The following is a 15,359-nucleotide window of genomic DNA, read 5'->3' as shown; positions in this document are numbered from 1 at the left end:
GAAACATTCATATAGAGATAACAGCAATTTAAAAATTCCAAGACTTCCCATATTCCCAATGACAAGGAATATAGATTCCTGAGCCCATAAAGTAAATTAAGGATAGCACATTTCATTCAAAATGCCTTTAAGAGCCACTTGCTTTCCAAAAAATTTGTAAGATAACCTATGCAGATGTGTATGCACGTACAAATATATTAACTTTTTTTCTTCCTCTCGTGTGCTTAAGAAGTGATACACACTGAACCATTGGGTATAAAATCATTATTAATTACTGATTCCAGCCACCAACTACAAACTGGATGCATGAATAATAAAAATAAAACAATGCAAACTTCTGCGAGCACTCAACAGTTCTGATAGCCTGTGCTTTATCCCTATCATACTGTCCAATTTAAGATCTTAATTTTTATGCAATTTTTTAAAAGAAACCATCAAATATCAATAAATTTAAACTTGGGGAAAAAAACTGCTTATGTCTAACAGTTGCAGATCATAGGGCCTTTAATTGAAATGTATATTATAGTTACTCTGTGACAAGTACGTGTAGTAGTAGCAGTTATAGAGACCGTGCATGCAAGCAATTCCACTGGTTTTAAAAAGAAGTGTCCATAAAGCAATTACTAACTGCTTGCCTCACTCAAGATTGCAGGATTGCCCTTAATATAGTTTTGCATACAGTGAAATTAAAATCAATTAGCTGACTCCCAGCTACAAAAGGCAAATTTCATAATAAAATCTCTAGAATGTACTTAGAAAGTCATCAAACAGGCACTTTGTAAATAGAGACAAGGAGAGGGGGAAGGGAGAGGAAAGCGAAGAGGAAGGAGGGAGAGAGGGAGAGGGAAAAGGAGAAAAGGAACTGCACAGTGAGATAGACTGTGAACCACTGATGCTATTTGTGTACATACAGAGTAACCACGTGTAATTTGAGCTGACAGGTGAAGAAAAAGTATGTTTACAATACTGCACCACTAGTAAGCTACCCAGCGCATACATTGCTATGTGTGAGTTATACCACAAGCACTCTGTACAAATGTGAAATGCAACTTTTTGTGCTTCTGTTTCTCTTCATCTTATGAGAAAGAAAGATGGAATAGGCTGTCTTGCAAATGCTTCTATGATCTTTCTGAGGCCAAAAAAGAATGGGAGTTTGGATGTCACTTAAAAAAAAAAAGGCAGCTATCTTTACATAAGCACCAAATCAAAAGAGCGGTATTTAAAAGCTGGTGATTTCCATGACAACTTCTTTGAAAAGATGCCACCTGTGGAACCTTTTGCACAGCCTTTAAAGTGATCATCGCTGTACTAGGGAAAGATTTGCAGCTCTAGCCTCTGTTAGAGGCATACAGCTGTGTTAATTAAAGTTCATGGGAATCTCAAGGTGTTACATATTACCACTTTATTATGGAAACACGGTAATACACACATAATTTAAATCTTTATCATATTGAAATGCATGCATGCAAGAGGGCAACAGTGAGAAATGTCCAGCTTAGAATCTGCCTTTCTTGAACGGCTGATTTTGTGACCCTGTTCCTGCAATTACATACGGCATCTACAACAGAGAATCTATAAAAAATTAAAAAGGATTACTACAGAAATGTACACATACTATGCAATACTAGCATTCTCTGACTTCCTTGCACTTTACATGACTGGCTTTCCTCTCTCTGATTCACAGAGAAGAGCACGATGAAAGAAGTATGTACTCGCTCTGCCTTTCGTTCTCTCATTGATAAAACAGAATGTTCTGCCTTTAGCAATAATGTATCACAAGAATGAAGTCATTCTGCACAGCTATAAAGACTAAGGGATAGTTTGTGTATAAGAAGACATAACAAACTTAAAACCAATAATGAGGCATTGCACAGAATCCATTTTCAGAGATGAAAATATGTGCGTTTTCAGTTCATTCTCCCCCCGCATTGTTTCCTCCTAACGAAATTAATATTTTGAAACATACAAGCCTTTAAACCTACATGAACAAAACAGCTTCTATATTTAAGTATTCCAAATAGCAGTTTCTTTTAAATTAGGAATGCTCAAAAATGACTATTTCTTCTAAAGCTCTAATATGGAAAAATCTGATTCTGACCAAGAAGCAGTATAAAAATCCTTTTTTTTTTTTTCTATTTTATTTGTCTCGCTTAAATGGGGGGTGGGGCAGAAGGGGGAGGAAAGGAGGGAGTGGGATAGAGTGATATTAATTTTCAAATATAACATTTGCATTTTTCCATGGTTACATTCCCATCAGTTATTTAACATTATAACTGCAAAATTAAAAGTTCACATCATCTCTGAAATGCCATATTCAAGAGTATACAGGGAAATTATTTCTCTTTCAACTGTTGACTGCAATAGTTTTGAAGCTTTTTGTTCTCCACACATTCAGAGCAGTCTAGCTTCTTGTTCTATCTCAGATGCAAAAAAGGGGAAAAAAAGGAAGAGGATTATTTTAGACTCTAACCTGAAATGCTACAACCTCTGGCCTGCCCTTCAGCCCTTCCACTGCAAAGGTCTCTAGGTGCAGTTTGGGTAGCTGCAGGGTGAAGTCATTCCTGGTTGCCGCAGTCCGTGACAGCAAGGTCTGATCTCTGACCTAAAGGGAAAAAAACAGCATCAATGGTAATTCCCCTTCAGACACATTAACTGGGATGAACTGGGTCCCCTTGAGCCCACTGAGTGGACTTGCATTGATCGCTGGACCTGAAATCCATGAATAAATTTAGGACTAATTGATTTTTCGTTGCAAATAAATCTCTAATTCAGAGTGCTGGGAGAGAATGTTAAGAAGAAAAAGCATCTTCCCCTGGTCTGAAATGAGAAGGAAAGAAGAGACAGTAAGGGCTCACAAGCCCACCTGCTATATACATTTCACAGATCTGTCCCCTGTAAAAACCTCTTAAGAAAAGAAATACTAATTGCACTTCTGACTCAAACAAACATCAGCTATGAAATTAAAAAGTTCATATGATCATACAAACAAGAAGGCAGCATGTGAGTTCTGTCTACTGTAAGGAGATGATATCAGTCCACCACAATAAGGTTCATTTAATATCAATTCAGTTAAAACCCAGATTAAAATGAATAATCCTCAAACAAAGCAAAATAAACCAACCTGTAGCTCTGCAATTAACAGACGGAGAAAAAAAAAAAAACAAACCAAACCCACGCTGCTTCTAGATTTCTTGTTGTGGACTCACTAAAAGAAATAATGCACTAATTGGTATTAATCGACTTTTATACAGTTTCTAACTATGCCAATTTGGACCGGGAACTGCTACAATTTGGACAAAATTCAGACAGTTTGATATTTAGTTAGTTTTGCAGGCAGCCTGCAAACGGTAGGATAAAACACCCCCCCCCTCACCCCCCCCCACCCGCCCAAGCAGTACCGGTGTCACTGCTCTCGGCACAGCCCGGACGCATCCTAAGGCCGTTGGTGTCACAGTGCCACCTGCTGACCGCGACGGGAAATGGTGTTAATCGGGAAACTCGCGTGCCTTCAGAGGGGACGGCAAAGGCAGAGGCAAAAACTCTCCGCAAGGTAAAGTGATTAGCGCTTCTGTCTTTAACCGCAACCAGATTTACTAGTGCTGCACGCGAGACAAATAACGTTATCACTATTTAAAATGCAGCATTTTCCCACATATTAGAACATGTAATTAGTCTATCGGCATGGACGTGAAATTACATGTATTTAACACAGAACTTCCCTGGACACATCCCTTACATTCATATACCATATACGGCCACGCACCCATTTTTCATTCTATTTAATACAAAAATTATCATGTTCACCTCCAGGAGATCCCAGCAGTCGGATTAGATTCTAATACAGATGGATAGACACACATACAAATATCTATTAGTACAAACAAACAGATTAAACACATTCATTTGGCATAGACTGTATCTATTGAGTAGCAATAGCTACTACTGTAAAAATAATTTACTGTCTCTAATAACAATACACAGTCTGATACTAAAACTTATACTAAATATATAGTAAATACATATAAATCAATAGATACACCATTTACTAAATAGTATTTAAAATAAATTTCAGTGTTTCTTAGAGCCTCTTTTGCGCATAACTCAGCAAACATTAATTAAAACATATGTCCATTCATTTTAAATCCCAGATTACTTTTTTGTAACCACTTACAAAATTAGATATTTTTAAAATGTTGATTATGAGTGAACATATTTCAAATAATAGTACAGCCTTTGAGATCTGCTCTGATTAAAGAAGTATGCATGTGTAAATCTACTGGTACAAAGAAGAAAAGATTTTATTTTATTCGTTGCTCTGTTCTGTGGGAATAGGGAGCCCTTCATTTCCCAAGTTGACCTAAAGAATTCCTGTCAATACCTGTGGCTGCCAAACATATGCACTATGATGCAATTTTTATAACAGGAAAGGTCCTCTACACATTTTTTGCACACATAGTGCACAAGGTTCAGGATATACAGTCCTGTGGAACAAACATAATCTCTAGAGTGTTCTGTCAGCATGTGTAATTCCGGTCAGATGTTAACCTCACTGAATATAACAAAATGCATTACTTTAAATACACACACACATATATACACACACACACACACACATATACATACGCTTGATTTACATTTTTATAGCTTATATATCCCAAGTTTTCAGTGTCTGTGCTGCCAGTATGCACACAGATAAAAGAAAACATTAATGTGGATTAAGGTACTAAGAATTTATCAACATCAAACCACCAGTGTTTTGCCTTCTACCCTTCTGAACCGTAGTCAATAGATCTAAATATTTTACTGCACCCTGGCCAATTCATTGTTTGATGTTTAAAAACTCACCCAGAATCAAAGAAAATTTATTAAATTTCAGCCCCCAAATGAGATACTATTAGCTTTGAAAGTCAAGTTTAACTGCGATATTGATGATTCTCTTTTTTCTGTGACAAAATTCACAAGGGAAATCCCTATGTCAAAGTACAAAAGCAGATTGCTAATACCAGGGGGAAAAAAACAATGTATAAGCAATGTAGGTATAATACACACACAATACAGACAGTGGAAGTCCTTTTAACCCTATTAGTTTCAAACTCTCCTTTCAGTATTGGGGCCTGACACTCACTGAACAATAAAATACAAAAGCCATTTTTTAAAATGGCTGAATTGTGGTAAACGTATGCCATTAATACCACCGCAGCAGAAAAGTACATATTAGCTCCTTAAAGAGTGTGATATTTGACATGACGATTCACAAACAAAAAAAAAGCAACCCCAAAACTCTTTTTGTTTGTAAATACTTAGATGGTAAAGAGTGAATCTCATTATCAACATTCATACTGAGAAACAGAAAATGAAGCTAGTTTTCCTTTGAAAATTACAAGGGTTCAGGAAAAACTGTAAGAACAAAAGACTAGGCACATACTGTACAAATATCATGACATTGTTTCTCTAAAAGTGAAAACAGTCTTCAAGTTGTCTACCTATTCAAGGAATGGAAAGCTATAATGGCCATACCTGCCAGGAATCACACTGGATAGGCCATACGTATATGAAATCTTAGTTGAGAACTAATTTCATTACTTCCCGGTTATTTGCTTTTTGAGATCCAGAAAGATAATGACAGGAGTTGGGAGACTGCGATTATTTCCTCATTCTCTAAGGAAGTAAGCACAGTACTTACATACACACATTACAGAACTATCAGGCAAAGGTAAAACTGGTAATTTTATTAAACTTTTTTTTTTTTTGGGTAGCTCGGCAGGGAGGAAAACCAGTCAGAGCTTTTTGGTATTTAATGACACTTTTTTTTTGTCCACATGAAATCTAAAGCAAGACTATCTTATCTGAGAGGTCTCCTTAGGCTAAAGAACTAATGCTATAATCTAAAAAAATGTGATCAGCTAATCAGGCTCATTGCAATGATTAAAAATGTGTAAAACCAGTTCCACTTCCCTATACTCAAAAATTAATAGATAAAAAAAAAATACATAAAGGTATCTATATCCAATACTAGTGAAGATTTGGGCTATTTCTGACTTTGATAAACATAATTTTGGCTGACATTGCGAGAAGTTGCAAGAGTGATTTTATATGAAGCATACAGTAAGCACTGCAACAATGGGCTGCAAAGTAGGTTCATTAGATTTTTCAGTTTAGCCTTACATAAATGCTGTCTGAAAACAGGCAAAATCATAACGGAGCCACACAAATCTACCACAATACTCAAAACATTTTAAAACAAAGGAGTGTAGTGACTTATGACAGTGTTTAACTTCTTAATTAATTAAGAGAGCAACACAGAAGACAAGAGTATAGCCACTCAATTTAAAATCAATAAAGCACTGATGAATTCAGATCAAAGCTGAAACTGAATAATAAACTGAAGTTAGGTTATTGACTGAATCAAGGTGTAGAATTTGATGGGCTAATTCTACATGTCCAAAAATGATATTAAAAATTCTCTGCTGATCAGAGATAACAATAATTTTGCCTACAGTCCACTTCTGTGCTCACTTCTTTGTTTACCCACTGCACGGTTTGAGCTGGTATGTTCAGTTATGCCAACAGAGATGTGGTACTAAATGCTAGCAGTTGTAAATGGTATTAAGATGTGCTTACCCCTCCCTAATGTCTTTGCCCCATTACTGTCTGACTGGTACAACAAAACTGAGATTTTAGTCCCTTATGTTGGGCCTAATTCAATGCTTTCTTATGGTGCAGAGAAAATAAGATTATTTATGGTATAGACTTCACTATGTAAGCTATATAGGAGAACCTTTTATAAGTTCAAAGTTCACCAATTCTACACAAAAAACAGTACCTAGAAAGTAAAAGATCTGTGCTTATTTTACTTGCATTTCCTGATACTATTTTTATTAACTTATCACCTGCAATTTAAAAGGTGGAACAAAAACTACAATGATGTAGTGATTCAGTGATAAATGAATGGCAAACAATGATTTAGTCTGCTTGACTTTGAGATGACCATATTGCTGAGATAACAGAAGCTGCAAATACATTATGCAAATCATTCCAAAAGAGCGCAAGCAAAATGGCTTCTACCACACCGTAATGCGTTCTCCATGTGACATATAATTAACAAAAATGTTTTTAGAACTTTTAAAAATAGAAGGAGGCAGTTTGAATGCAAACCACATCTTAGTCTTAACCACAGTCTTGTAAATATGTGGCTGATTTAGGTGCATAATGTCCATAACTCCAGGGCAGCATGCAGAATGGAGGCCACATTGCACAAATCAAGGACATTCGCATGCACTGAACATGGGCCTTTGCCTTCTTCGATGAGAGGGGTTTTAACAGAATTAAGTCACACAGTACATCACTTGAATGAGCAAATCTTTGTTACAGTGGCACAAATGATCTTGGAACTAAGGAGAATAATAAAAAAGCATATACATTGGTGGACAAAATCAAACCTTCATGAAGACTTCCTACTTTTTAATGTTTAGCTATGAATTGTTGATGTTCTCTTACTCTACGCTAAAAAATGTAAGTGAATATACATGAAGGAAGCTGCACCAAGAATAGTACCGAATAGTGCTGGTAACAGCAGTTCTTCAAGTAAGTTGCCAGTGCCGATGATCTTTCTAAGGATATATCCATATATTGTCATTCCTGTGTATGGGCTCTCTCAGCACACCTGAAGTGTGATCCTCTATTCCTTTAAAACAAAGTGTATTCCTTTAAGGGAATACACACCCCAAAAGATTTGCTGAAGGATTTGACACGCATGACATCCAAAGTATATACCACAGCACCCTGTCAAATCCAAGAAACAATCTGTTAATACCAGTTGCTTATAAACACCAGAGCCTGAGTCCGCCCCGAAAATAAGGAAATCACTCAAAAAGTGTATATTCATCTTATTAAATGAGGGCCCTATATAATCATGGACACAATATTTTCCACAAGGAAGTTTCAGCAATCAAGGATCACTCCAGAAATAGAGAGACTGCCTGTGAGGAGACTGCATTGCTTAAACTGAAGGCACTTTAAATCAAACATCTGAAAACTGGAAAATTATATCCACAATCAGAGAGCAAAACAGCTGAGGAATGATGCTGGGAAGCAAACCAGTCAACTGAACTGCAAAAAAGCTTTTTTTTTTCTTTTATCTTGCTTAGACAAAATAGTGTCTCATAGGAAGGAAAACGGAAGAGAGAGATATGTGATACAGCCGAATGGGTATCTGTTATATAGCCATCACAGTTAAGTTTGAGTACTCATTAAAGGCCACATGATTGTTGTGTACTCTTTCATCAAAAGAAGGAATACCTGCTTAAACCCAAGCATCTGACTCCTGTTGAAAGTGGAGGTTTTAAATAACATTTGCACATACCCTGCTGTAGGTAGCCATACATGAATGTAATTAAGTATACCAAATATTTCACTTAAATGAAAACCTACTACAAATTTCTGTATTAGCAAACAGATTTAGTGACTATCCTTTTTGATTACTGCCATGCAAATCTGTATTTAATAACAATACAAGCCATTTCATAGGTGGCTTTTAAAAGAACATTAATTATTGCATAATGGCATTTATGTAAGGGGACATGCTCCTCATAAAACTGATGTTTTGGGTACGTTTGGCTTTTTTTTTTTTTTCTTAAAGACTAGTCAAGATTCTGGAAATTAATTTTCAGAGTAGAATACCATCCCAGGCTTACCTATAAGTTTAATTCAAGCTTTCTCATATTACTACACACACTACACGCTCTGTTGAATAAGATGTTAATTTGATCCAGAGTTGTTTTTTGCAAACATTGACCACTGCACCTAAGCTTCACTGTAGTTGCAGGATGTGCACTATAATACATCCCCTATGAATGAATTGCAGTGACCTTGGGCTGAGAATGAACCTATGTCTGGAGAAAATAACAGTTAATGCATTCAGTAATTCCACAAATCTCCAAACAAGGATTTTTCCTTACTGAAGGCGACGTACACACAAGTATTCAGCCTTTTTAAAAAAAAGAACAAGGAAAGACAAAGAAGACAAATGCACCCTGAAATTAATTATTTGGATATCTCTAAACTGAAAACAGTTAAGCACATGGATATGACATTCGGCGATGTCTTATCTTTAGTTTGTCAAGGTTTTTAAATCCCTCTTGAGCTGGAGTACCATTTTTAGCTTGACTAGGTCAGAATGACACTGAACAATATGAGTGATGACACACTAGACAGCTATATGGACAGAGTTGTCATCAGCAAGCCAGCTGTGCTAACACCTGTATGTCCTGCACAACTGATCTTTAGGAACAAGGATCAAGAAAGTCAGATTACTGGGAGGGGAAACAAAAGTCATTCATAAAACGTTGAAATGAAGAGGTGCTAATTTGAGATGGAGGAGGAGAAAAAGTAATCTTTTTACTGTATTTTTTTCTTATCACAGAGAAATAATAGCTTGATTCCTACTATAAACTTCTCACAGCAGTCATTTAGAATTTTAATATACTAATGGGGTTTTTTTTGTGATTTTATTGCATGTACACATACCCACTGTTTCAATAGGCTTGTGATAGGGCCAGTTTAGAACAACCAGTGACCACAGCAGTGAATAGCCTCTGAGCATACACACATAAGCAGGCTTCACTCTGTCAATGTGTATAAAACACATAGAAGAATCAGCTCTGGGAGTGACATTAGGCTAGGGAAAAATTTTCAAGTTGAGATCTCCAAACCAAGAGGTTTTAAATCATTATTGAGATAACTAAATAATATGATAGACTATAGATCCAAGGTAGAGAAATGTGGGTCATCAGTACACCCAAAAGTATCAGGTCACATCTACTAAAGTCTGACTGCGGCAGCTAACTTAAGCCTTGTAACTGTTGTTTTTTCAAAGCCTGATCAAATCGTGGTCTTCTTGCTGAAATTAAAAATTAATGTCACTTACACTGAGGTTTTTTACTGATGTAGTCACTTTTATATGGACTTAAACCTATTGTAAATTCATTTCTTAGAGGCCATAAAATAACCATCATAATGAAATGCATTTTATTGCTATGGACCACATCAGAAATAGCAATACAATGCTACAATGCTACTAATTCTAAAGTCTTCAATGGCCTTAGCCCATCTCCAACTGCCTCTTTGTCCTGTATTAAAAACATCATTAAATTGGATAAAGAAAGATAATTTTGCCTCTTTATTTAACAAGTATATAACATGATAGGTTGTGCAGTGTTCGGATTTTTTACAATGGATAGAACTGTGGGGCCCCAATCTCATGCACAGCCAGTTTCGGGACATTTCTGAAAAGACAACAGGGGTGGAAGGGGAGCAGCACTGAGGCAATGAAACACAATGGTGGAAGGATTTCAAGGCTGATAGGTCTGCGTGGAAGCTGCCCTGCCAGCTGGCATGTGAACCTTTCAATCAGCAGAAATGAAGTGCATTACAGAAGCGGATGAAGAAGAATTTTTCTGACCAAGTGCCAAAAGGACAGGGACACACTAGTTAGGTGGTTTGATCCCTGAACTGTCCCAAAACGTCAGAATGAGTAGGTTGCTAACCAGAATTGAGAGAAAAAATTTTGTGGGGGAGGGTTTTTTTGTATTTTTTACTGATTCATTATCACAGCTCACCAGCCTCACATGGTAATGGGTAACAGTCTAGGCTTGTGAAGACATGGCATTTTATTAATCTGTTAAAATGGCCAAATCCTAGGCAGCCAGGGCTAGCACAGGCTGAAAACTCTGCCAGCCCATAAAGCTTGTCAGGACTTTAAGAGTAGATGGGGAAACAGAAAAGCTTTCTGTCTCTGTACAGGTTGACTCACTGGGATGACTTCCCACACCGGTACTTTGCATAGGCAGGGTTTAGTGAGGAGAGACAGAGGGAGGCTGTACCGGGGCAGTGCCCTGACAGTGGCCAGCCAGGTGGCCTCTGTGAGGAGCAGCCAGGGCTACCCTGTGCTGGACATGGCCAGTTCCACCTCAGGGCAGGGCTGAGCCCTGCAATCAAGACCATGGCCCCTCTGTGAAAATGTATTTAAGAAAGGGCAAAAATCACCACAAAAGCAGAGGACGAGGGAAGAGAAAGAGTGAGAAACAGCCCTGTGACCATCAGTCAGAGAACCAGCAGGAGGGGAAAGTGCCTGAGGCACCAGATCAGGTGTTTCCCTGCAGCCCATGGAGAGGATCATGCTGGAGCACATGTCCACACTGTAGCCTGCAGAGGACCCCAACACCAGGGCAGGTGGATAGTTCCTGAAGGAACGCAAGACCATGGAGAGCCCATGCTGGAGCAGGGAAACAGCATGAGAAGGAAGGAGCAGCAGAGAGGAGTTTTTATGAACTGACTACAGTGCCCTGTCCCTCATCCCCTCTGCACCTCAGAGAATGGGCAGAGGACTCAGGAGTGAAGTTGAGCCTAGAAGGCAGGAGGATGCTAATTTCTTGTCTTCGCTTCTCACTGTACAAATTTATTTTAACAAAGAGATTAAAATAATTTTCCCCCAATTCAACTCTTTTACCCGTGACAGTAACTAGTACACGATCTCCCAGTACAAGCTTTCTCATCCTATTTTGTCCCCCTGTCCTGTTAAGGGGGAGCGAGACAGCAGCTGGGTGGGTGCCAGCTGGGTGCCAGAGGAAAGTGTTTCAAGATATAATTTATTTTTAATACATAAAAAAGGACTGCAGATAGGTTTCAAAAAAAGGCATTTACTTAAATGCTTTTTCTCTTTATGAGAAGACTTTTTAAGAAAACTCTTTATGCTTGAACTTCGAGCAGATGGAATTTCTTCTAAGAACTCTTCCAGTAAAAATTAATTTATTTCTGTTACCATTTTGCACTTTACTTTTTTTTTTTCTTTTTTCTTTTAAAGCAATTGGTCAAGCCATGGATACAAGTCCTCTAAGCAGTCAACATTTAAACCTGTTCTACTTTGCTAAGTTTTTCAGTTTAAGGCTATCTAATAGATTCTAGGGAAGGGGGGAAAAAAAAGCATCTGTTTTCCAAACCTAGATTTTTTTAAAAAAATCAGCTATTACCTTTTGGTCATCTTTAATATTACAAGAATAAAACTGAACAAGAACACAACCTTCTCAAGGTCCTTTGTTTGCCCTTGGTGTTGTTTTTAAAAATTTGGTAAAACATTCGCTTTGCACTTTTTATATTTGTCTTCAATATTTAGATGGTATAAAACTAAGAAAGTTCTTATTTTAATGGTAGGAACCCTTGTGCAAATAATACAGCTCAGATGAAGATAGCTAACATGGCAAGACCCAGGATAAGACAAAAAATAACCTTCTAGAGAATATCTTGCAGGTTATGAAGGGTATGGAACTAGCTGCTAAAAATGTTTTCTCTCTTAGCATAGCACGTGCTCAAGTTCTTCTTCATAAATATTCATGATGATTTTAAAAAGTGGCTCTGAAATGGTCTTAAAAGAATCACTCTGGGCACAAGCATGCCCAAGCACTTGTTGACAAAGCCAAGTGTGATACTCGATTTTCCATCCAGTCACAGCGGGGGCACTTGTAAATGATCCCTTGCCTAGAGCTGTATTAGAAGCATGCACAGAGACTGTCTCCCTCAGCTCTGCTTCTTCTTGCGTTGTTTGCTGAATGTTACATTCAAGTGTACCCAAAGGCAGATGATCTAGTACCTACATTGCTGCCTTCTGGAATTCTTACAGTGATAAGAGTACAGAAAAGAATGAGGGTGCTTTATTGGGTATCAGTGTATACCATCATATCCTTAGTCTAACTAAGATTACTAAGGATGTCTGTAAAATCCCTCTGAGGTCTATAGGCAAAAATTTAGCATTGTGCATTGATAACACAGATCCTGCAAGCGATGCAGTGGAATTTTGTGGATGTTTGCTCATGAATACATCAATGTAGAAATATCACAATGTTCAGTTTCAAACTCCCATAAATATCTCTGCAGCTACTAGTAATACTTGTTCAATTCCAGATGATTCTGAACTTTATCTATTTTCTTTTGATTCCTTCTTTGAAAACAAAAGCAGTTGCCAGAATTTTTATGGGAGAAAATAAAGGCTTGTGGTTCCTTTACTAGTATTTCATCTACTTCATCATGTTCCGATTTTTCACCATGTGAGAAAACCTTTAAGAATAACAGAGTAAACTTGATTGTTTACACATAAGCCATGTTCATTAATGTTAGATAACTAGCTACCATTATGACGTAGGGCTTACATTTCAGGTATTTCCCAAACAAAGATCAATAATTTCCCTTTGTTCTTCCAGGAGAAATGATATGTCAAATTATGAATGATTTACAATCAATTCTTTTTAGTTCCTGCTGAAAGGTGCATCCTGACATTTCTAATTCTTATGTTTTCCTCACTCTTTAGGTTGACAAACCAGTAAGGATAAATTACTCTGCTACTCAATAATAAGCTATATAGGCCTAATAACTACGTACATCAAGAATTAAGAAACACTAAGAAACAGATGTGGGAACTAAAATTCTTAAAGAAAGATGGCAGTTTCTCGATCCATTCACTGCATCAGGAAAATCAGTACTAAGCATATGATTCTATCTGACCTTCCCTATAACCTTTCCCCAAACATTTCAATCCTTGTGCATATACAGCACTGCTTTCTAAATCAAAATGTAAACTTACAATCCAGAACAATAAATTCTCAAGGCCAAGAACACTACATGTACATGTCACTATAAAAGCACAATACTTTCTGCATTACGTAGATTTCCTAAGCTTAAAAGAAGCCAGTATGAAAAAGATGGGGACACAAAGGAAGACACTACCTACCAACACAGTTTGCTGCAGCTAAAATACACAGTTGAGGTACTGTCACTCTTTGTGAACATCAGAAGGAAAAAAAAACTTGAAAAGGGTTTCTGAAAATTAAATTAACAGCAGCTTTGGTGGACACAGAAACTAAAATAAGGAATAGATTCCCATGTTGCTGGGAATTCAAGATGTGATAAGGGAAATGAACACTCCCAGGTAATAAAACCACTTTTGCTCTGTGTTGCTCTGGACTAAAAACAGGTATGAAACAATCAGCCATTAGAGCTACAGCTAAAAACAGCCCTTTCTTCGAAATAATTAATATATACAGCTTTGTTGGACCTTCGAAGCATACTATACCAGGGCAAAATAGTACAAGTCAAAGAGATAAATTAAGATTATTACCCAACTTAAAAAAGGTTTTTAAAAAATAGCAGTTTTTGATTACAGGTTAATACTTACTGTTTTTTCATTATTTTACTTATCATATATCAGATCAAAGTAGCATGCACAAAGCCAAATATCTTATGGTCACCACGTATGTGACCTCACCAGATGACCTCTGCCTCACTCAGCAGACAGAGTTAACTTGGCAGCAATTACAAATTGTTTGGATGATCAATAGTCTTCACTTGGTAACCAGGAAAAGTGCTCCGTGATTGACGGAAGGAAGGTGAATTTTGCAATAAGTTTTATATTAAAAATAAGAAGTCCGTGTACTCCAAAACTGTATTTTATTTTGCTAAATATGAATAGTTTTTGGAGATGAAAGAAGTCAAAGGTGGAAACTCAAACTCTAAGGGAAGGAAGTTGCCTTACAACAGCTTCTACTCCCCTCCTTCCTTGAGAATAAGCACTTGTAAAACCCTGATGTGTTTCGAAATACAGATGCAGAGGGACCACTTCAAATTCTTACCTTATGAAGAATGGTTTCCACAGTTTTCATATGACTAATAATCAGTTCTTTGTCTCTATTACAGGAGGAAAAAAAAAAAACAGAGTAGTTAATAGAACTGAAGCTCTACTGATGTAGAAATTCATTTTCTGCCACTTTATAAACATCATGTCTTTATAAAGTTCCATCAAGGATCCTATCCTAACAAAACACAAGTCTGGATAACGAAATACTAATCTCATGCCTTTTTGTAGAGTAGGACTGCAGTGAGAAAGACAGCTTTGATCAGTTACGCTGATAAGGGATAAAAAACCTTGGTGTCATCTGATGCATTGACAGAAATGGAATTAAAGTTGCATAATACCATATGACCAAGGAGAACAGGACAGCATGACTAACAAAACACCATAGGAAATAAAATGGAATCTATGCCAGAAAAGCTGATACTCCTTAATTTCTTTTTTTTTTACTGTCTTTTACCTTGCTAGCTATGTGAGTATTTTGTTTGAGCTCTTACAGTTCCTAAATCAGAAGTCAAAACCACCCCATTCTTCTGTCTGGAAAGACCACTGCTTCCTCATTTCTTGATTCATACTATCCTAACTGCAAATACAGGAAGGTGGCCAGAAAATTAGGATAGGCTTTTACACTCCAAGTAAAGATAGAGTCACATAGTCACATAGTCACATAGATCTTTCTCTTTTC

The 15,359-nt window shown here is 37.1% G+C and overlaps 1 protein-coding gene across 3 annotated transcripts in view; it reads right to left on the bottom strand.

Moving 5' to 3' along the window:
- Positions 1-15,359, bottom strand: part of CCDC171 (coiled-coil domain containing 171) — a 154,810-nt gene that overhangs the window by 45,089 nt on the left and 94,362 nt on the right. For 2 of the 3 annotated variants that reach the window (XM_074570479.1, XM_074570482.1), the window contains 2 exons: positions 14,676-14,730; positions 2,471-2,602 (listed from right to left, as the gene is read on the bottom strand). In XM_074570479.1, coding sequence (XP_074426580.1) covers positions 2,471-2,602; positions 14,676-14,730 — 187 coding nt within the window. The remainder of the gene's footprint in view (positions 1-2,470; positions 2,603-14,675; positions 14,731-15,359) is intronic. The other variant, XM_074570480.1, reaches the window with a different exon arrangement.

The sequence above is a fragment of the Larus michahellis genome, chromosome Z, assembly GCF_964199755.1.
Source record: "Larus michahellis chromosome Z, bLarMic1.1, whole genome shotgun sequence".
Classification (NCBI taxonomy): Eukaryota; Metazoa; Chordata; class Aves; order Charadriiformes; family Laridae; genus Larus; species Larus michahellis.
This window is presented reverse-complemented; position numbering and strand designations above follow the sequence as displayed.